Below are 21,345 nucleotides of genomic sequence, written 5' to 3' on the forward strand. Positions count from 1 at the left end.
GGACGGCAACGGACTACTTGAAATTAGAGGAAGAACACATGTGGGCATACGTCCGGTTTTCAAAATAAACTGTTGGCATGGAGCCTAAACAAAATGCATAATTGAATAATTTCTTGGATTAAATTCACAAGAAGAATATATTGTTTTACCTGTGTCATTTTTATGAATAGCATTTTGACAATATCATTTGTGAGATTTTACAAAATAAAAATCACACATTTTAAGCTAAGTAGGTAATTTCTGGATACTTCAAAGTACTATAAAAAAACTTTGCTCAATAAGTTCAGAGAGAGACTGATATGCCTGTTCAGGACCTCTCTGACTACCTACATACTGAATATTAAACATTTGTACTGTATAGATTAAGAGATTTTTCAAAGTAAAGTCCAACATGTGTACAATCAAATCACTTCATTTTTGGATATTTCAAAGATCTATAAAAACACTTTGCTGAATAAGTTCAGAGTGAGACTGATATGCCTGTGTTCAGGACCTTTCTGACTACCTACATACTGAATATTACAGATTTGAACAGTATAGATTAAGAGATTTTTCAAAGTAAATTCCAAAATTTTAACTGTGGAATAGATCAAGTCAGGATATTTCAAAGTTCTATAAAAATACTGTGTTCAATAAGTTCAGAGAGACTGATATGCCTGTGTTCAGATCCTCTCTGACTACCTACAAACTGAATATCGAACATATTTACTGTGAAACTGGAAGGGACAAGAGACATGAAATCATTTTTGTATTTTATTACAATATTAGAATTTGTACATATCTTCCTCTTCATATGTATTTCATTTTTTAAATTTATAACATAAATACTCCAAGAGTAGAATAACAAAAAAGTAAAATATAAAACAACTCAATTAAGAAAAAAATAAAGGAAAATAAGTAATACCTGACTCAGGGACAGAAGCTCAAGGAATGTTTTTTTCTTTTCTTTGTAAAACAAAGGTTACACAACATGGCAGAGTCATCAGAGTTCCGTCACTCTTGGCTTTGATAAGTTATTCCATAACAATGTTTTTCATGTCAAAATAAAACAAAACCCACTCTTTGAAAAGGAAACATTTAGGACAATGAAGTTTGTCGTTGTTGGCTTTGGTTATAAACGTTAAAGTTAGCACACGTTCAAGTTCCCATGAAGTGAGGACATCATTTAAACCAACCAAAACAATTACCCCTAGACAGTACATATTTTCCCTGCCCATAAATAACCATATGATCACTACACTGATCTGCATTCTTAGTAACCTTCACAAAACACATGCAAAAATAAATACACTGCATGAACTCTGGTGCGAACCCCTTAGATGCTCAGCTCATGCAAACTCCAGGGTCTTGTCTTTTTAAACTCCAGATCATCTCTGATCATCTCTGACCACTGACGAGTCATCAGCTCACTCATGTGACCTGATGAAACGGGTCAAACATGTATGAGATGAACAGACTCTGAAACAACTTGATTTGGGGATATTTCCCAATAGAAATTATGATAAAGGATGTCCTCTGTCGTCTAAAAATCTGGATTATTTCAAATGAAGATATGGCGATCAATAACCAATAATGGATTCTTATGTGAGTTGTGGCTGAGATCGAACATCCATGCTGAAAATGGACAAAGCTTCAAATATCAATGAAAAATTCATCATAATAAGTTTAGACCAAATCAACTGCTACATAAAACATTCATCGACACATCATGTCAAGCAGTGCTGTGAGGTGTAGTTAAATCAAAACTAGAGACATGCACAGTAAAAGATGAAAAAACGTAGAAAAAAGGACTATCGGTGTATTATAGAAAATTAAGTTATGACAGTATATATATATACATATATATATATGCATGTTGACCTTTATAATTAAAAAATAAACACTTGCACCAGGAAAGCGTGCTTATAAAAAAATCTGAGCAGGTCACCAGTCCTTGTTGATGTAAACCTCATATAAGACCTCATGTAAAAAAATAAAAAATAATAGTCAAACAAATCCCCTGCGATCATGTGGCTAAATAAAGTTCAGGTACGTGAACTAACCCTCAAACTAAAGACTGATTCATTCAAACAAACATCAGATCTGGCCATTTTTAATCATTTCATTCTTTTTGACAGAAAACAGCAGAGTGGAGGAGGGTGGAGTGTTTTGCAGCAGCGGTGCAGTAAATGTCAGACCCTGTGGAGGATAAAGACAGTTGATGAGCTGCAAATGTCAGACCGTCTTACCACCTACTCACAGGTCCCTGATGATGCCGAGCGGGGTTTGGGGGGGAGACATGTAGGGATGTCAATGTTCTCGAGAGGAATTAAGGTTTCCTGTCGTGTTTTTTATTTTTCATCCCAGTGATAGAGAGAAACGTACGTGGTGTGACAGGTGTCCTGTGTTAATAGGCATCTTTCTGAGAGTGCATCTGATCCTGGATCCTCAGCAGCATCTCCTGCATCCGCCGTAACTGAGAGGAGAGAGAAGACAAGTGTTAGGATCCACTGTTACAGTCGTTGTGTTTGTGTGTCAACAGTCTGGACACGTCAACAGGCTCTGCTGCCTTTTATACACACTAATTACTCACACATGACTGCACAGACAACAAATCAATGACCAGCAGGAGATGAGTCTGTTCTGTTTAGATCACGTGACCTCTGCTGTCAAACGAAAGGAAACACAGCCCCCCCTTCACCTACTGAATATTCAATATTACATATGCTGCATATATACTTTATTAGTTAGTTGATTATCTACTTCTTTCTTTAAAAAAAATGTCTCAATTATTTTGATATAGATTTATCATATGAGGTTTCATAAAACTTGCAAAAGTTAAGTGACACAATCATTGACTGCTTTTTTAATTTTAGTTGTCAGCTTTTGTTTGGTTCCGTTTGTGTAGTAAAGGATGAGAGCCGACAACTATTTCCTCAGTCCAGACACATGTTGAGACTGTTAACTTTGTTTAGCCACAGTTGAACTGTTCATTACACAAAAAATAAAGAAACAACTGAAGACAAATAAACTCTTTATTTGACAAAATAAATAAGAATAGTAAGGAATTGAATGGGAAAAAAGGGGGAAGGAGACCAACACCATGTAAAACGATGTATGCCAGCTCAGTTTGTATTCAAAACCTAAATTTAGAAATCTAAAAAGAATAACATTTCCAATAATAAAACTCTTTCTACCATGTGCATATAATGTTACAAAAATAATTAAATAATATTTCATACTAAGCCCTTTGAGACAAATTGTGATTCGTGAATATAATAATAATGTAATTTATTGACACTATTGTAATGTATTTAAATATAATTTCTAGGAACTGAAAATAATTCTGTCAACTACTAACAAAACTCCCTCAAAAATTTGCCCCATACTGCCATTATTGAACTAGCTAATTTTTTTAAATAATTTATGAAGCAAAGTCAAAAAGAAGAGCCGCCCCCTTAAATGTGGGATTATGAAATGTCTTAGTGCAGGGTTTGACCTAAGGATGTAAAAATTGGACAATAGTTTAAAATCGAATAACCTATTTACGACTAATATGTGTGCTGGCGTCTGCTTACTTGGTAAATGTCTCACTTTAGGATGTGTCTAGCAAAACATATTCAGCACTTCAGGGATTTCAGGATAAGTGTTGGTCAAAATGAGTTACCTGGATGTAGGTGAACAGGCATAGCCACTAGAGGGCGCAGCACATAGGAAAAATAACTAATTTAGTCTCTTTTGCTTCTACCAACAGTTCAGAGGTCCAGAGGCTGAGTGAGGACGGGGAAGGAGACAGGTTTGGATGTTTAAATATACTTTTACATTGTGTAAACACTTATTCATGTTTTTGAAGCTGCTCATTGTCAGCTTCAAAAACATGACGCGAGTGTGCTTCACATAAAGATTAAAGATCATTGAGTGACACTTAGAGAGCTTCATCTTTTAAGAGATGTAACTGTGTCTCTGGCTCGGGCTGAGAGTGTGAGTGCCCGTGCTGCTCAGAGCCGGGCTCAGACTTATGGTCGTGACCATGTGACTCCGGGTGGTCATGGGCAGCGTGCCGTACCTCCTCATCTTTCTCTCGGATGAGTTTTTCCGTCTCGCTGTCCATCCCCCCGGTCAACGCGGGGATGGGGAAGTCTGTGCCACTCTCCCGGGTTAGTTTGCTGCAGAGGGATTCAAGATGTAGAGAAGTTCAACATTCAATATTCACAGAAGGGTTTTTGCAAGAGGAAGTATTTTCATTTTCTGTGTTAATATCAAGACGAATCCCAGTTTCGATTTAACAACATTTACTGCAGATCACATGACAGTACATCTCATTTAGCGGACGCTTTTACCCAAAGCGACTTACAAAAAGTGCATTCAACCATGAGGGTACATACCCAGAACAACAAGAATCAAGAAAGTATAATTTTCTTCAAGAAAGCCAAAGTACAAAGTGCTATAGGTAAGTGCCAAATAATTGGTACGAAAGCTGTACTTAATTGAATTATTTTTTATTCAAGATATAGTCAGAAGAGATGTGTTTTTAGTTTGTGGCGAAAGATGTGTCGACTTTCTGCCGTCCTGATGTCATTGGGGAGCTCGTTCAACCATTTAGGAGCCACAGCAGATGTCACTGGGTGGAGCCCGTTCTCACCTTAGACAGACATGACAGATCTCTGAGTGAAGCCAAACAATCTCACACTCATTGGTACAACTCAAATCTGCTGTGGACACTCATCTATTATCAGCGGCTGAGCAACTGCAGATATCTGAATGTATCTGTGAGGATAATTATGCTGCAGAATGAACCCGTCACCATTAAATACATTGAAAAACCTGAATGTGTGTGTGTGTGTGCTGTAGTGCGAGCGTACTTGCGGTTGCGTTCCTTCACCACCATGCGGGTCATGCTCTGGATGCACTGGGCTCTGTAGTTCTCGTAGTGGGTCTCCCGGGTCACGTCCTTCAGATCTTGCATGTGCGAGCGGACGAGCATGTTCCTCAGCTTCACAAAGTCACAGTGCGCCGAGTTCTCCACTGCAGATCACAGCACGCGGATCAGTGTCAACAACATGTTCACCTCTCTTCAAAAACTGCTAATACTGAGTCTCTCCGGCCATGCAAGCAACCGGGAGTAGAAATGTTAAAACGCTTAGGTTCAGTGAACACACAAACACACACAATGCTAAATCTGATCGTTACAGTTGTTTTCATCCATTCATGCTGTCACGAGAAATCACACTTTAACTTGTGATATTCCTTGAGAGTGTGTGTACCTTCTACGATGCCCCAGGGATACAGGCGGCCCCTCACCCGCTTCCCTTTGGCCTCCACCACTGTGTTGCTGCCGATTACAGCGAAGGGAATACTTTCCTTGAGGGGACAACAGACATTAGACAGAAGGTTAAAAGGGGTTTTCAAAACAATCTGGCAGTGGAGGAAGAGGTGATAGGTGCTTTCATGGAGGTTTTGGTTCATCTTTCCACACTTTCCTTTTTGGTGTCTTTGTCATGTTCTCTCCAACATTGTTCCTTTTCCTCCTAACTTACTTCTTAACTTCCCAACTAGCCATTACTCTTAGACAATGGACTATACATTTATCAGCGGCTTTTCAAGGACAGAAGATTAACTGTTACTTTATGGCTTATGATTTTAACTACAGAGGTTGTGTATTCTATGGCATATTCATTTTAAAATCTTCTTTGACGTGTTCGGGAAAATAAAAGGGGAATAATTTTTGTTCAAATCCAGATCAGGAGCAGGATTCCAGGATTTTTTTTCCCGCTTTCTATTATATTGCAAGATAAAGTGTTTTTCAATGTTTTCACTGTTTTCTCAGAGAACAATTCTATAAGTGTGTGAAACTTGGTGCAGCTTGATTGAATTTAAGGGGACAATTGGGCCTTGCTGGAGTTATGCGCTCTACTGACTGTGTCATGTGCAGATGTTTTCAGTTGCAACAACTCCAGTTCACACTTGGTTGTTTACTTACTAATGTACATGTCCCCCTGATCAGGTACCAACGTCAGACTGCAGAAAAGACAATTGGGAAAAAGAAGACACAGGCAGTGGGCATCTCTGACTCTCACCTTCAGTTCCTGGTCCTGCTGCTTAAAGTCCTCGTCTTCGTCAGAGTCACAGTCAGGAAACTGGTAAATCTTGATACCGTACTGCTCAATCTCCTCTCTGATCTGCAAGAACAAAACAGTGAATGATACCATCAGTGACGATACATGCAGAGACTCAATAATCTTTCTCATAAAGAACCATACATGTATATGTGCTATTTGAACCATACAAATACATCTGCTCTGCTATGTCTGTTCATTTGGGGGCTAAAACACATGTACAGATCAAGTTAATCTCCTACCTTGTATTTCTTTTTCTTCACCTCACTCGGGGTGAGTGTGTCAGCTTTGGCCAAAATAGGGACGATGTTGACCTTCTCATGCAGAGCTTTCATAAATTCCACATCCAAAGGTCGAAGGCTACAAGAGACACACCAGATACGCAATGAAACACAATTCTTCCTCTAATGTGAATAAAATAGGACCTTTAACACTGAAATTTTGACTTGATTCTCATCCTCACAATTTCCTTCTCCATATGCACAATGAAAACAAATGCATCTTTTCTGTTTTTAAACACAATGTTTTCATCGTGTTGGTCGATTGATCAGTGGTGCCACAGGTTTAGCTTCATCACTGAGTGCTATCTGATGAGTAATGACTGAGGCTCGTCAGCAGAGGGAGCCTTTCCTCCATCAGTGTGTCTGAAACATGTACTGCAGCATCACTTGCAGCTTTGTGGCACATTAGCTCCTTAATGAGCACAGTCAAAGTGGAACAGTGTATGTTAAAAGCACCACATCAGCACTCAGCACAAACAATTGATTAGAGCTAAAGCGCTGCAGCAGATTTAAGTTCACCTGAAGGCAGCAGAGCACCGCTTTAACGCTGGAGAAGAGCATTAACAATTTATCGTGCAGAATGTACAATAAGTGAATAGAGATTTACAGTAGAGTTAGGTGGCTGCGTGTGGAGGCTGATTAAGATATAAGCACAGGAGATTCCATACTGCGATAAAGGGGGGAATGTTCTCCATTAAAACAGATCGATGGGAGAAACCACTGCTGGTTTGTCGTACCCATGACCGAAGGGTGAGATGAAGTACAGGCAGCAGTGCACACGGTTGTCCTGGATGTTCTTGCGGTTGAGGCCACTCTCGTCCCTGAAGTATTGCTCGAACTGCTGGTCGATGTAGTCAGTCACTGACTTCCAGCTACGACACAAACACACACACACAGGGTCACTCTCTGAGGCCACAGCTGCACGATGGCACATGACTCTCTAACCACAGTAAGAGCTCAAATAAGGCTAGCCAGCTGTACTCTGGGAGGATTCACAGGTCAACTGAAACAGTTGGAATCCATTCGTACCATTCAGTGTTGTTGACAGCGTCTCCAAACCCAGGCGTGTCCACGATGGTGAGTTTGAGTTTCACACCTTTCTCTTCTATATCCACCGTGTGTTTGGTGATTTCTACAGTTTGTGTGATTCGCTCTAGAGAACAGAAACAAGCAGGCCACTATTTTTAATATGAGCCACAGCATGTTGTAGAATAAATATCTATTAAACAAAAACAAACACACAAATAAAAGAAAACAAAATATAGTCACCTTCAGCGTTGAGCAGTTTCCTATCTTTGTAAAGATCTGTGAGAAACAGGCTGTTGACCAGAGTGGACTTTCCCAGGCCAGACTCCCCTTCAAACAAAGAACAACACAGACTGACGTTAAGACTGTGTGATTACCAGTCTCTTCAAATTTGAGGCCTGGGCTTAAGATCAAATGTCTGCTAATGTGAAGCCGAGGATTTACCTGCCACCATGAGCGTGAAGTCAAATCCCTTCTTGACGGACTTGCGATGCACCTGGTTTGGCAACGTTGCAAAACCAACGTATTCCTTGTCCTGGTCCTGAAAGTGGAGACGAAGATATGAAAATACATCAGGGAAGCACACATCAACCACTCCAAAATGGAAGGTTCCATTCACAGTGTATGAACTTTCCCACAGTAACAGAGAACAACACAGGAGCGGAAAGCAACGCTGTTATCTCAGAGCATCAAACTCAACCCGTACAACCAAAAGAAAATACGCACAAATCGACATATAGTATTTAAAACAATTTCGCACAAGCGTTGTCACCATCATCAGTCTGAAGATGAAAAGGTCAACACACATCACAGCACAACATCATCCTCTCTGGGTTTCACAGCCAGACCTGCTTCATGTTACCTCATTATTGTTGTATGGGTCAAATCGACCCCAGGGGCTCTTGGGCCTGGACGTACCAACAGGAGACGGTAAGTCAAACTCCACACTCCTGCTCTGCTGCAAACTGGGGTCTGAACCTGAATCCGACTGGGCCCTGCCTGCCACAGGGGGACGCAAATAAGACGGGGTATGGGGACGGTCTTCGCCCTCAGCTTCCCTGTCAACATCATGATTCTCAGGGGCCTGATGGTGATGTTCGTGCTCAAACTCATGGTGCTCATGGTCCTCATGGTGGGGGTCAAGGTGGTGGTCATGGTGGTGGTCATGGTGGCGGTCATGGTGGTGGTCATGGTGGTGGTGGCCGTGCCCTCCTTGTTGGTGAGGGTCTTGCATAATGTTCTCTACCTCTGAGTCATCTGAAAGGCTTGAATGCTGGAGAGGTATGGTGGTGGAAGGGAGTGGATTAGGTGGTGCAGAGGAACAGGTGGAAAGAAACAGAGGTTGGAGGCAGAGATGGACAGTTTTTCTCTTGAATAGGTTTGGATTATTCATCTTCTTTTTTATCCAAACTTGTTTTTCTTTTGTCATGATGTGAAATAACTTTGCTCAACTCCTGCTGTTTTGACTGTCCGATATAAATAAGTCTGTTCTGACTTATTCACATTGAGAACAAAAACACTGTCTGTTGCTGCATTTCTGTAAAGCTAACGTAGAGTGAGTCGTAATACTCAGTCATAAATTGAATTGTACTTTTACAGAAGCAGAGAGTACATCCTACATAAAGGGTTGTACATCTCCTGACCACTTCACAGTAAATCGAATAAAAAGATACACAGCTGAAGTGTAAGCTACTGTGCAGACTCCAGTTACACCAGCTCTCCCAGTCCCTCATGCTGAAGTCTCCCTGCCATTCGAGCACAAAGATAAATAATGCAGTGACCCTCTGCAGGCAATAAGGCCTTGTATAATGCAGCTGTAGGGCCACACTGTGACTGCACTCATGTTAGGATCCTGCCCTATTCATTAACTGAGGGGAAGAAAGAAGATGAAAAATACCTAAAGGCTCAACAGATACAGTTAAGTTGAGAAGTTTTAAATAATTTTAATCTTAAATCTAACTGCAGTATGTTTGCTGTGAGCTAATTAATTAAATAAGACTATTGGGAGTAAAGTGGATAATTTGTGGGTTTTGAGGGACATCTACAGTACCTGCTCAACATCATGGTCCCTGCCGTGATTGGGGGAGGCAGGACAGGAGCCCTGCTCGTCTGATGAAGAGTGAGCCTCGTGGTCACTGTCGGCCATTGCAACTGGGGCGACAGTGCACTCTAAAATCTCCAACCAGCAAGCGATGTGTAGAGGTTTAGGAGTGGATGGAAAAAAGTGACGAGTGGGTTAGGAGAAGGTGGGTGAAGGACCCCGAGAAAGCCGCCATGAGGAAATCAGGTGCGTGAGGTGGAGGAGACCGGAGTGAAAACAAGCAGGAAGATGGAAAAAATGAAATAAAGATTAGATAAAGGCAAAGTAATGACATAGAACACAACATACCATTTCCTCTGGTAAATGGTATGAATGCAGAGCAGATGCAAAGAGTGTTTGGGTGAGTAGTGAGATGATTGACCGATGCATAATGGCATTTTGAGGGCAGTTGTCTACACAATCTATAATATAATGTTACTGCTCCAGCCTGGCCTCGTGCCACTACAGCACTGCCTAATGTTATTAGTTCTTCTCATATCGTCCTTGTTCATGTTCCAGGCACCACCACCACTTGTGCCATGCAGCTGATGTCAGCGCCAGAAGATGAGAGGGTCTGTCCCAGCTGCAGTTACATAATGCAGGGAATCATTCATGAAAATTTGAATACAAAGTAAAACCCGCTGACTCTATTCTGTCACTCAAATAGAGTCAAAAAGCTTATTTGAGTGATGCTGAAAAGATATTCTCTGTCCTCCTTCCATGGTTTTAATTATGCTGCTATTTAGAGCTTAGCGGAAGGAATAGATATTTTCACAGTTTAGGAAATCAGTGACCTGCTTTCCTGTGCTACAACCAAAGATCCAGAGATCAATGTCCCACATGATGAATCCTATGACCTACATCAAGAGATGGTCAATCGCAAAAGCTCAAACAACATTGTAGGAGAAATGCACAAAGTTTCTCTTTCAATTCCTTTTTTTTTTACTTTATCGTGGAGCATCAAATGAAAACTTTGCAAGAGTTGTAGCCTCTAGTTAAAAACAAAAACCCACACTATCACAGGGACATTAAAGCACGAGACAATCCATCCATGAGAAAAGTAGGAACCCCACAAACCCAGATCCCTCCATGCAGGGCCTCACCTGTGGAACCTTTAATCAGCGCGTAAAGTCTCTTCTTCTTCTTTTTTCTAACCTCTGCCTTCACTACTCTTCAAGCCCAATCTAACAGGAAGTAGGAGGCAGAGATCAGAGGCTCCAGCTTTTATACGCCCCTGCCCGTCCCAGAGGACACAGCGCCCTTCCGCCCCATCGAGCCAATCGGTGCCCGGGGCAACTGATCAGCAGCATTGATGAGCTACACGACACACCGACCCACACATCAAGTACAGACAGAAAAACTTTTAAATATCGTACTTTCTGCAAGTTTGGTGACAGGAAGAGAATATTTTGCGCTTTATTTTGAAAAAAGCAAAGCACATACTAAAGACAGCAACGATATGTAAAGTGAAGGAAAAGTGTAAGCACCAAACCAGATCCACCACATGAAATGCTCAAATTAAAATCATAATCCAAAATTATACATTAAACATAACCTGCTGCTCTATTGAGTTCACTACTCATAGACTATTTATACACCAGCGTATTTGTCTTCACGTGGCACATTAAGAATTTCTCATTTATATGCAAATATATGCAGCATGTTGCTCCAAAACTACTCTACGTGGTTTGTCTTTTAGACACACGTCGCTCTATATTTGTGAGGACACTCAAACAGCCCTTTGAATTTGTGAGGAACAGCCAAAACTGTACTCACATTGATGGTAGTGAACCAAAATTATGCCTCATAAATACAAATAGACATACACCCACACACACACAGAATGTTTGGGATATTTCGCCTAAGAGACATAAAGACACCACATTTCTCCTTCAATCTTCAAACACACACCTGATACCTTCTCATGGAGAGTTTCTACACTGTCCATCTTTCTCAAACATTCCTGAACATGACCTGAGCTTTAGAGTGAGGTCAGGGTTTTCTTCCCTGACTCTCAAAAACTATCCGGTTACACATGAATTAATGAGGCAGAAATGACTCAGTGCATGTCAGAGATGCACTTTCCTCTAAAGCTCTGAATCAGCTTTCTAAAGTAACGGGACAAAATCCAAACTGGAACATGGTGCAACCTTTTCCTCTCTCACCGAACCAGACTGTAATGTGATTATCCTGGATATTAAAGTTTTTGGAGAAAGAAAAAAAACAGTTCCAGTTAATTGATTTAAAAAAGGAACAAAAAACAAACAGGTAAAGATGGAAAAGAGCACCCAAACTCCCTGATCTCTTTTATTACATAACACTACGGCCTATAGAAGAAATATTATTGGCTCCAACATCACATTCCCAGAGTTTCATTAGGCCACCACACAGAGTCTCCAAGTCTCAGCTGAGACCTGAACCAATTATAGTTTCCATTATTGGCTGATGTGACATTTCAATCAGTAGATCATCAGTGATGCCCTGCAGAGTTTTCCACAGAATAAGCCTCAGACCAGGTGAAGATGTGATGTGGCTACTTCACGTCCAAAGCGGCGTGGTGCATATAAGACGGGTAATGTCTCAAACACTTTGAGACAAACAAGCTTCAATATACAATAGAGCAACTCAAGCTCATATGGCTTTGAAGACTTCCTCACAACATTCATTCTCAGTTTCTTCACAGACTGGGGAAATTAAACAATGGTATGCTGACAGGAACATTAAGTGTTTGATAATGACAACATGTCAACAGCTGCTCCTCTGGCATTTCCTGCTTCACTGGTAAATCTTGCGTGTTGATGCCGCTGAACACACTTTCATGTTGACCTACATTTTCATCACAATCTACGATCTTTCTGTCTTGAGGAAATGTTGGCCTGGAATGTCCTGTTTTTCATGCGAGGGACGTAAAGTAAATTTGACCAGTCAATGTTTTTGATTTGTAGAAGGATGTTGTATGAATCAGGAAAGAAGAAGCCACTGATAGTAAGTGTGGATCTAATCCGTTTAATCTATGTCAGTAGCAGGGTGAGTGACAGGTGCACAGACGTAAGAATGAAAGACAAGTTCTCACAAGAAAGAAAGAACTGCATTGCATGACTTTTGTAGTTTCGTGTACAACTTCAGCTGAAACTATGAGGTCTGACTTTCTGCATGTATGGTAGAGGAGAGTGGGGTAATGTGTCTGTTTGTCTGAGAGTTCCCACCACAAACTTGGTAAAAGGATGAGTAAAGTGTCAGGACAGAACTGATTACATTTTGGTGTGGATCCGAATGAGGGGGCAGATCCAGGAATTTTTTCCAAACTCTAACATCATTCAACATTTTCACTGATTTCTTTGGGAATAATTCATGGATCTTGATTAAACAAAATCGTACATGTTTCAGGGACTGATATCTGCGTGCGTAAATCAGGTGCAGCTCCAAATTAAAATCTGGATCTAGTGAACTTGTATGTAGTTTCACAGGGGACTGCTGGGCCTCATCAGAGGTATGCAGTCTTTGAGTGCCATTCTAGTTGTATACACAGTCCAGACCAATGCATCCAATCATTTTAATGAAATTTAATGAGCGGTCTCAACGGCAAATAGAAGGTTTCTGCACAATAACATAAACACATCATGTCCTCTGTAATCTTTCATTCAAAGCTTTTCAATGACGCCACTGTTAGAAACTCTTAGGTATGCCAGTCATATTTTAAGATGGGACCCATAAAGTCCCTGAGAAAAAATTGATAGACATGACATTCAATTAACCATAAACAAGTTGTGTATTTGACAAGCCGCTTTGTTGCTGTTGGATCGTGGTTGAGGGTTTGACAGCCACGTGCTGATGGATGATGATTTGTTACATGAAACACAGCTCTCAGGAGAAATATGCGCTGTGTGACATGGGAAATGCAATCAGATGCTGCCAGAAGTCATAAAGAAATTATACAGCACACGGTGATTGACTTCTAAGATGAAAACGCATTTCAGCTCCATAGGAAATGCGGTCGACAAGAGTCATTTATAATCCAGCTACAATAATTACTAAACCATTATTCAATGACTGCTGAATCATTTTTTTCTTGGCAGACTTCTTCCTTGTTGGCAGGAATGACTACCCTTGGTGCTGCGATATCGTGAAGTTTAGACAGTTTTTCAAGGAAAAGCATGAATATAAATGTGTCCGTTGACTTCAGACACAATGCTCTGTTTATTCTCAGTTAAAAAGTGAATGTTGTGGAATGCTCAGGCTGAATACCAGTGAGGTTTCCCCTCGTGGCGAGGCCAGTAGCAGGTGGTGAAGTGAGCCATGTGCACTCTGTGTGAATGCTGTGGTTGTTTTGATAGTTATAGCGGGGCTCTGTGTGAAGCTGGCTCAGGACACAAAGAGAGAGAGAGAGAGAGAGAGAGAGAGAGAGAGAGAGAGAGACAGAAATAGACCTGCATCACCACCATCACACACTCCCACAGCTATGAAGCTCCTGCAAATACACACCAAATATTCAACGCACAACAAAAGACCACGGCAAATATCATGTACGTTTCTGTGGAGCAAAGTAAAAATAAAAGATGGCAGTGACCTAAGGGAGCTTGCGTCTCTGCACCAAATATCTACCTGTGAGTGATGAGCTCAGAGGAAGACACTCACCACACAAGCACTCTAATTGACTGAATATAAACATGGAAGACAGGACTGCTCCCCAAAAGTGAAACCAAAGCGTCTTGATCACAGCCTGGTGGCTGGCTGCAGTATATGTCATAAACGCAGCCTCCTCCATGTGAGTGGATGGTGCACGGACGAAACCAAAAAGTCAAAACAAACGTCAATACATTTTTGCTAAAGATGGTGTCTGCTGTTGACCTATTCCTTTCATACGTATGTTTTTTCAGGTAAGCTTGTGTTTAATTAGTTATTTGATGCTATAAAATCAAGTGCATAGATTAAAGTAATTGGTCGAGCCTTTGTATTGGCGGGACTTCGGTACAACAGTTCTATCAATACAACCTAAATCTACTGTGAAGACTCTGGCTGAAATGCACATGATGCTTCCGGGATCCAAGCTTTGTTATTTTCAAGATGCCACAGGGCTGTAACTGTAGATCTCAGATGGAGGCTTAAATATGACTTATGAAAAAAATTTGACTGTCGTGTATGCTAACGTTAGCTTAATAGACTTAGCTGGGCAGCACATAAGCAATAACTGTGTGACGACTGAAATGAAGTTGATGAAATTAGTTGGTTTGGACCCAGATGTGGATATTCACACGCAACGTCACATTTAACAGGCAGATATACAGTCTATGGTCACACCTGATCAATACAGAGCAGAGAAACGTTCACACACACAGATTGTTCAACAGTCTTGTGGATGACAGATATTCTTAACTATGTCAGAAAACTGTCATCCCTTACTCAAAATCCTTATTGACAGGGTTACACACACATAACCACATAAGAGTCAGCCAAAAGGAAAGCAACAAGCACATACCTCTGTATCACTGTTCATTTCTATGTGTGCAGCCATATTATGCCTTCAACACCAGCGGTATTCCTCCAGTCTCACCAGGCAGTAGAAATAAGAGACAGACAGCAATGAAAAGGGCCTGGGAAAGCTCCTCAGTCTCAGTGTCACTTCTTCAGTTTCACAGCACCCCGGCATTACATAAGCACACCTATTTATTCTTGTCTCACCAATCAGATGGCATCCAGGTTTTCACTACAAATAACTTCACTACGCTTGGTCTGCAGACATCTTCTTTTAAGACACAGGTAAACCTTCAGTCTCACCCACTCTGCCTATGGAGCGTTTCAATAACTCCACCCTGCTCTCCACTCTTTTGGCCAGTCTGCAGCTGAAATGCAAATGAACAGCGGCAGCAGCAGCAGCAGCAGCAGCTTGGTTGTGCGGAGACGTCCTGACTTGAGAAGAGGTGTTGCTCTGTGGGGAGCTCCACAACATCTGTCCCGTTGCCTCGCTACAAGCCTTCCGTGCCCTATTTCTTAAAGCCACATGTGAGACTTCAACACACAAATCTTCACACACACACACAAATGTCCCAGATGTCCCAGATGCTTCAGAGATAAATCTAATTAATTATAAACGGAATAATGACGGTTAGGAAACCAATCAAGGTGGAGCGATCAATCAGATTCTGTGAAAATTCAAAGATATGGCCTTTGAGCATCAGAGGACAACAACAACAGTATACACACAATTTCTCACAATGGCCGTCACATCCACAAACCTCCCAGCTGGCCAGTACCAGGGCCAGAGTGGCACAAGAATAATCTGTTTGTGTGTGTGTGTGTGTCCATGGTGGTGACTAAAAATGACTCGTGGCCTACATGCTACATATAATCTTTTTATCTAATATACACTGTCTCTCTCCCACTTACTCTCACACACACACACACACACACACACACACACACACACACACACACACACACACACACACACACACACACACACACACACACACACACACACACACACACACACACACACACACACACACACACACACACACACACACACACACACACACACACACACACACACACACACACACACACACACATCTTTTCCATTAATCTTCATGGATCTCTGTGCTTACAAGACGCATTCATTCTTAAAGAATTAGGATTTTGTGATTAAGTTGTGATTGCTTCGGGTTCAGAACAGAAGTGAACAGGCTCAGTGTGTTTAGGCTACGACACAAAGAAAAAATCTCGGCCCATGTTGTTGCTGGGATCTAATCTTTCGAGTTTTAGTTAATCGTGATCAAGCAGGAGGGTGCAGAGAAAAACAGTTCAGCTGAGAATTCATTTTGTGCCTGTGAGAGGAGGAACTGAACGTAACATGATCCCAATCTTAATCGCTCTGACTGCGAGTGTGCCAACCTATACAACAGTAATATCTACCATAAGTAGTAGACAGGGAGTAACACAAATAGTATCGGGTGAACTGACGTGCCCGTCCAACAAACCACACAGTGGGCAACTCTCACTTAAACCTACATTTAACACGTGCATAGAAATGATCTGAGTGAGAGGAGGGAGGAAAAAAGACATTGGCTGACAGATGTTACTTCCTACAAGCGAAGATGGTGCTTTGATTTAATCCTCTGGCTGGACCTCTTCATGATAGCGGGTGGTGAGTATCATGGACTGTCTGAAAGGGCTGACAGTGCCCAAGGGATGGATGGCTTAAGATATAGAATCTCACTGTATGTGATGGCCTGCAGACACACACACATACAAAGTGCATGAAGACATCACACAGTAGGACAGATGAGACATGACAGTTAAGTGTCATCTATGTTGCTGTGAGGCTCACATTGCCAGTTCTAATTAAAATGTCTTGTTGTGCCAGTTTACTCTGTACAGTCATCTGGCTCGGGTCCATGCAGCAGAGCCAGACGAGCAGCCAATTTAAACATTTTAAAAACCCAGCAGACAAAACCAGGGAGGACATCTGAGATACACAAAGCTAACCTGCACAAAACACAGCAATGTGTGGGGTTACACTAGAAGAGAATGTCTTTACTCACTGCAGAGGATTTGGCCATTGTCCCCCAGTAGAGCAGATAGTGGAGCGAGGGCAGTGCCCCCTGCTGTTTATGACTACAAACAGCTTGACTTTGTTGGATATGTATCTGCATGTGACATTCACAGGGTTGTATACTCACATGGCCTTTTACACACACACGTCTGTTAATCAGAGGACTTACTAAGAACATTAATACAATTTTTGTTTTATCTAGTTGTCCCAGTAAACCATGACAGTAATATAAGATGCAGTACATCTGATCCATGCGACTGATGCAGCTATTAACGTTATTACATTACACGCATGCCTTTCCTCATGTGACACGAAAACACGTCTCCTGCTCCCTGTTGTTTACAACCTGGAAATTCAATGGCCAGAGGTCTAGACGCTCACAAATATGTAGAGTTGAAATTAACATTTTAATGAATATTAGACAATCCCAGCTGATATTGAGCGAGAGGAGGGGGTAAACCCTGGTAACGTCACCTGTCCATCACAAGGTCGAGATAAAGAGACGAACAAACAATCACACTTACACCTACATGCAATTAGAGTCACCAGATGACCTAACCTGCATGTCTTTGGACTGTAGGCAGAAGCCGGATAACACACATTCTGACCCTCTTATATTGATACATAATATAATAGGGAAAAAGTGAGAAAACATTTGAGACGACATATAAAATGCTCTAATTGATCAATCAAATGTGATAAACCAAGTGCTCATTTATGCATAACATTTAAAATCTAAACTGGTCATACGAGTAAGGCAACATTTAAAATCCCACAACACTGTTTGAGATCTTGATTATAATGTGCATGATTATTGAGGCTGTAAACATAATACTGGACTTATGTTTTCCATCCAGCCTATGTGTTCATTTATCTTTAATGAGCAATCCGGCTTATTCATACAGATTCATACTGTACAGCAGTTGTGAACACGAGGGCAACCTTCGACTTTACATGGGCCACAATATTTTACAAAGAATAACAACCTGTGTAGTTAGAGGCAGACATGAAATGTGCAGAAAACATGAATTGGACATACATTTTATGTGGAGCTGTCTGAGAGAGAAGCAGGTTGAAACATCTGAACTACAGAGTAACGTACGGAGGACACTAACGCCCTCTGTAGCAGAGATCTACCACCTCGACAGGAACATCAATATTGTTCTTCAACAGCAAGGAACGAGGAGACGCTGGATCTGCTGAACTTACACTTCCTACACTTCCTCCTCCATTCAATTAAGCCTTTTAATCTGACAGAGAGAGATTCCTGTTGGAAGGGACTTCAAGTATTTTCTCCCTTTGTTTTCTTTCCCCTTAAAAATGTGGAATGGTGCAACAATGGCCCATGTGAGTGAGGGGGTTTCCGCTGGACATTCTCCAAAACAGTCATGTGAAGGTTTGAAACAGGGGAAACAGCTATTATTTACAGTGTATTGTTAAACCTTCAGATTAATGTATTGCATAAATTCAGGCACTGTCACCTGTGGCTTGTCCAGTCTGTGTCTCACATGGACTCACACAAGCTTGGCCTGCAGAGACCAGCTGGTCCATAATCTGCCTCAAGATCATTTTAGCTACAGTTTTAGTTCCGCAAAGAAGGCTCTGTTTTCGTTTAGTTTGTCCTTTATGTATCAGGATAACACATAACACTACCTGATTTATTACAGTGAAACTTGGTGGAAGGATGCAGTACGGGTCTGGACAGATCTTTGTAAAGATCAATATATCTATTATGATATGTATATATACTGTATAGATGGATTGTGGGTGGGTTTAAGATGGCAACTCTGTTTATTGAGAATTAGTCTGAGGAGGAGACTCCTGCTTGAAACCTCACTGGCAAATAAATGCTTTATTGGGAGCTTTAGTTTTGTGGATTTTGTCTCTTTCAAATGCTTTGTTGATTCAGCACCCGTCATAAGATCTTTTTATTGGATGCTGGTCCCATCTTTGGGGTCAGAGAGAAGTCATTACATTTCGCATAATAGAATTTTTCACAGTCCTTTAACATAGGGAGATAGGGCATCTTTGACAATTGACTGATTTCTCATTCATGGATTTTAATGAAATAAAAATCAGCAGCTGGTAAATTTATCGTGTTTTCATTAGGCGTGGTTTCTGATTGCTTTTGTGAGATATCTACAAAACGTGCAAAAAGAATCAGAGTGAAAACAGCAGAAAATGAGAGCAATTACAGCCATTTGAACTGTATTCTCGACATCTGGGTGTTTGTAATGTTCTGTAATCGTTTGATAAGTCTGAGCTGCACCATTAGCAGTGGCATAATGGTGTAATGAAACCTGGCCAAATTATGAAAGAATCACTTAAAAATATTGAGCAGGTTTTAGGAGTCAGCACACACAAGGTGATGAAATTACACTTCAAAAGCCACAACTAAAAGGTGTGGTTTCCACTGAACTCAATACAAACATATTATTCCATAACCTCTGGCAAAGTCAAGCACCTTTTAATGACTTTTACTGTTTTTCCTCAACCATTATTCTAAATGAGAACCAGGAATTTGGCTCCAGTGGCTCCCATATCGCTGAACGAACGGTCTCAGAACACAAGGAAACCACAGAACAAATTGCATGACTGGGATCCAGTGTTTAAAATGTGCTGTATTATTTAGACTGGTGCTGCAACCTTATATGACTTAGAAAAACCAACACCTCCAAGACAAAAGGCAACGGCAGACAAAACAAAAGTCTGACATCTGCAGGGCGGCGGAGAACTATTTCTCCCCCCATTGCAAGGAAGTCAGTGGGTTGTTGTGTGGCCAAACTACTGCCAACCAATCAATCTCCTACGTTACATTGAACACCAAACCACCTTGTGTGATTGTTGGCTCCTGCTGGGTCTTATCAGAGCTGTGCTGGAGTCTGAAGTCAGAGCCTCAGACCTGCTCAAACAGTGTTGGCATTGTGTCTTAAACAGACTCAATAAGAGAAATTACATCAGAGTCTGGCCTGAGTTTCCTGTCTTTCTTAAAAAGAGCCGACCAAGTGGAAACAAACATTAAGTAGCTGAACTATTCTCAGGTTCATTACTTTTGCAAGAGCAGAGGAAGAAACGATGTTGGAGGTTTTACTGTTCATTACATCATGTGCAATACATTAAACATGTTTGACTGCGAGTTTGCACTGCAGGCAGAACACATGCCCGGGATATAATTTGTGAAGTTTAACAACGTGCACTTTTGCTACATTAACATCATCAGGTCCATTGAGCTTCACCTTCCAAAGTTTGGTTGAATGTCTTAAAAGACAAACATGTGCTTTTGCTGATTTCAGACCTCTGTAACAATAAACTGAAATAGGATGCAAACCCTCTATGATCTCAGTTAACCATTTAAAAACTGCCTTGTGAAAAAGGTTTTATAAAAGGTGGAAGAATTCCTCTAAATGAGAAACTGTAGAGTGAACAGATAAAACCAGTCCAACAGTTTTCTCACTTCTCGAGGCCAGGTTCTCCTTAACAGCAGGCGCCTGGAGGGTGTTTACATTATACTATAATATGATATATAACTTGCAGAGGTGATGATGGTTAAAGTTTGGTGATCAGGAAACATAGGGTAACTAACATGAACATATTTTAATCTCATAATGTCATTCAACCGGGAATTCAGAATTCAGAATGTCCAAGATGTAAGAGACAGGAGGTAGAACTACTAATTTACGTGTAATGACCAAAAAAGCTGCAGACAGTGCTCCCCCACGAAGCTTTAAAACTCAGTTAAGTTCTAGATTAATGAATAATAAGCACAAAACACATGCTCATATAAAAGTGAAGCCATAACAAGTCAGATATTTGAGAAAGTGTTAAATTCTTATAAAAGAGAAACAAAAACCTGAGAATGTGAGAGAATATTCCTCTGTGCCAACCTCTTTCCAAAGAAAGCACAACTTTCTGCACCGAGCACGTAGACGTCTTTTGGTCTGTAGACATCAATAAATAAAGTTTGAGCTGGATAAAGAGATACATATACAATGGGCAAACACTTCTCTCCCAATGTAAACAAGATTATGACATTTTATCTGGATCGAGTATTTGTGAAGTGAAAGGCTGCACTAGTTTCCCTGCTACCCCTCCTGGGTCGCCTGGGGTTGTCTCCCTGAGGTGTTTGACTCGTACGTCAAAGATTGTTATGCACTTAACAGCATCATTGATTGACAAGCAGCAGAGTCCAAATTGAGCTGACAAGAGCCTTTGATTGACAGTCCAGACATTGAATGTGATGTCCCTGTGTGCTGAGGATTATGAAGCTGTTAGCATAATAAGCAGGGGAACTCTCTGGTCTCAGACTGACCT

At 41.1% G+C, this 21,345-nt stretch overlaps 1 protein-coding gene across 6 annotated transcripts; it reads right to left on the reverse strand.

Annotated features, from left to right (window-relative positions):
* Nucleotides 1-760: 760 nt before the first annotated feature.
* On the reverse strand, nt 761-15,408 carry septin4b (septin 4b). Of its 6 annotated transcripts, XM_062386565.1 has the most exons (13): nt 9,453-9,608; nt 8,265-8,675; nt 7,847-7,943; nt 7,646-7,732; nt 7,406-7,529; nt 7,114-7,248; nt 6,338-6,455; nt 6,057-6,158; nt 5,244-5,340; nt 4,842-5,004; nt 4,046-4,145; nt 2,365-2,455; nt 761-2,178 (listed from the first exon to the last, which is right to left on the reverse strand). In XM_062386565.1, exons 1-12 carry the CDS (start codon nt 9,546-9,548, stop codon nt 2,387-2,389), a joined length of 1,599 nt encoding a protein of 532 aa, XP_062242549.1. In that variant the 5' UTR covers nt 9,549-9,608; the 3' UTR covers nt 761-2,178; nt 2,365-2,386. The 6 variants fall into 6 exon arrangements, with proteins under 6 accessions (XP_062242549.1, XP_062242548.1, XP_062242546.1 ...); XM_062386564.1 differs by having other exon boundaries at nt 761-2,455; XM_062386562.1 differs by lacking the exons at nt 761-2,178; nt 2,365-2,455 and adding an exon at nt 10,586-10,665 and having other exon boundaries at nt 2,464-4,145; nt 9,453-9,578.
* Between the last annotated feature and the right edge of the window lie 5,937 nt (nt 15,409-21,345).

This window comes from Platichthys flesus, chromosome 4 (assembly GCF_949316205.1).
Source record: "Platichthys flesus chromosome 4, fPlaFle2.1, whole genome shotgun sequence".
NCBI lineage: Eukaryota > Metazoa > Chordata > Actinopteri > Pleuronectiformes > Pleuronectidae > Platichthys > Platichthys flesus.

Excerpts from the sequence above, each read along its gene's own strand:
- septin4b (XM_062386562.1), bottom strand. The coding sequence starts at position 9,548 with ATGGCCGACAGTGACCACGAGGCTCACTCTTCATCAGACGAGCAGGGC. Across the intron at positions 7,733-7,846 it reads CTTCACGCTCATGGTGGCAG|GGGAGTCTGGCCTGGGAAAG; the intron begins GTAAATCCTCGG and ends CTTTGTTTGAAG. Across the intron at positions 7,530-7,645 it reads GAAACTGCTCAACGCTGAAG|AGCGAATCACACAAACTGTA; the intron begins GTGACTATATTT and ends TCTGTTCTCTAG.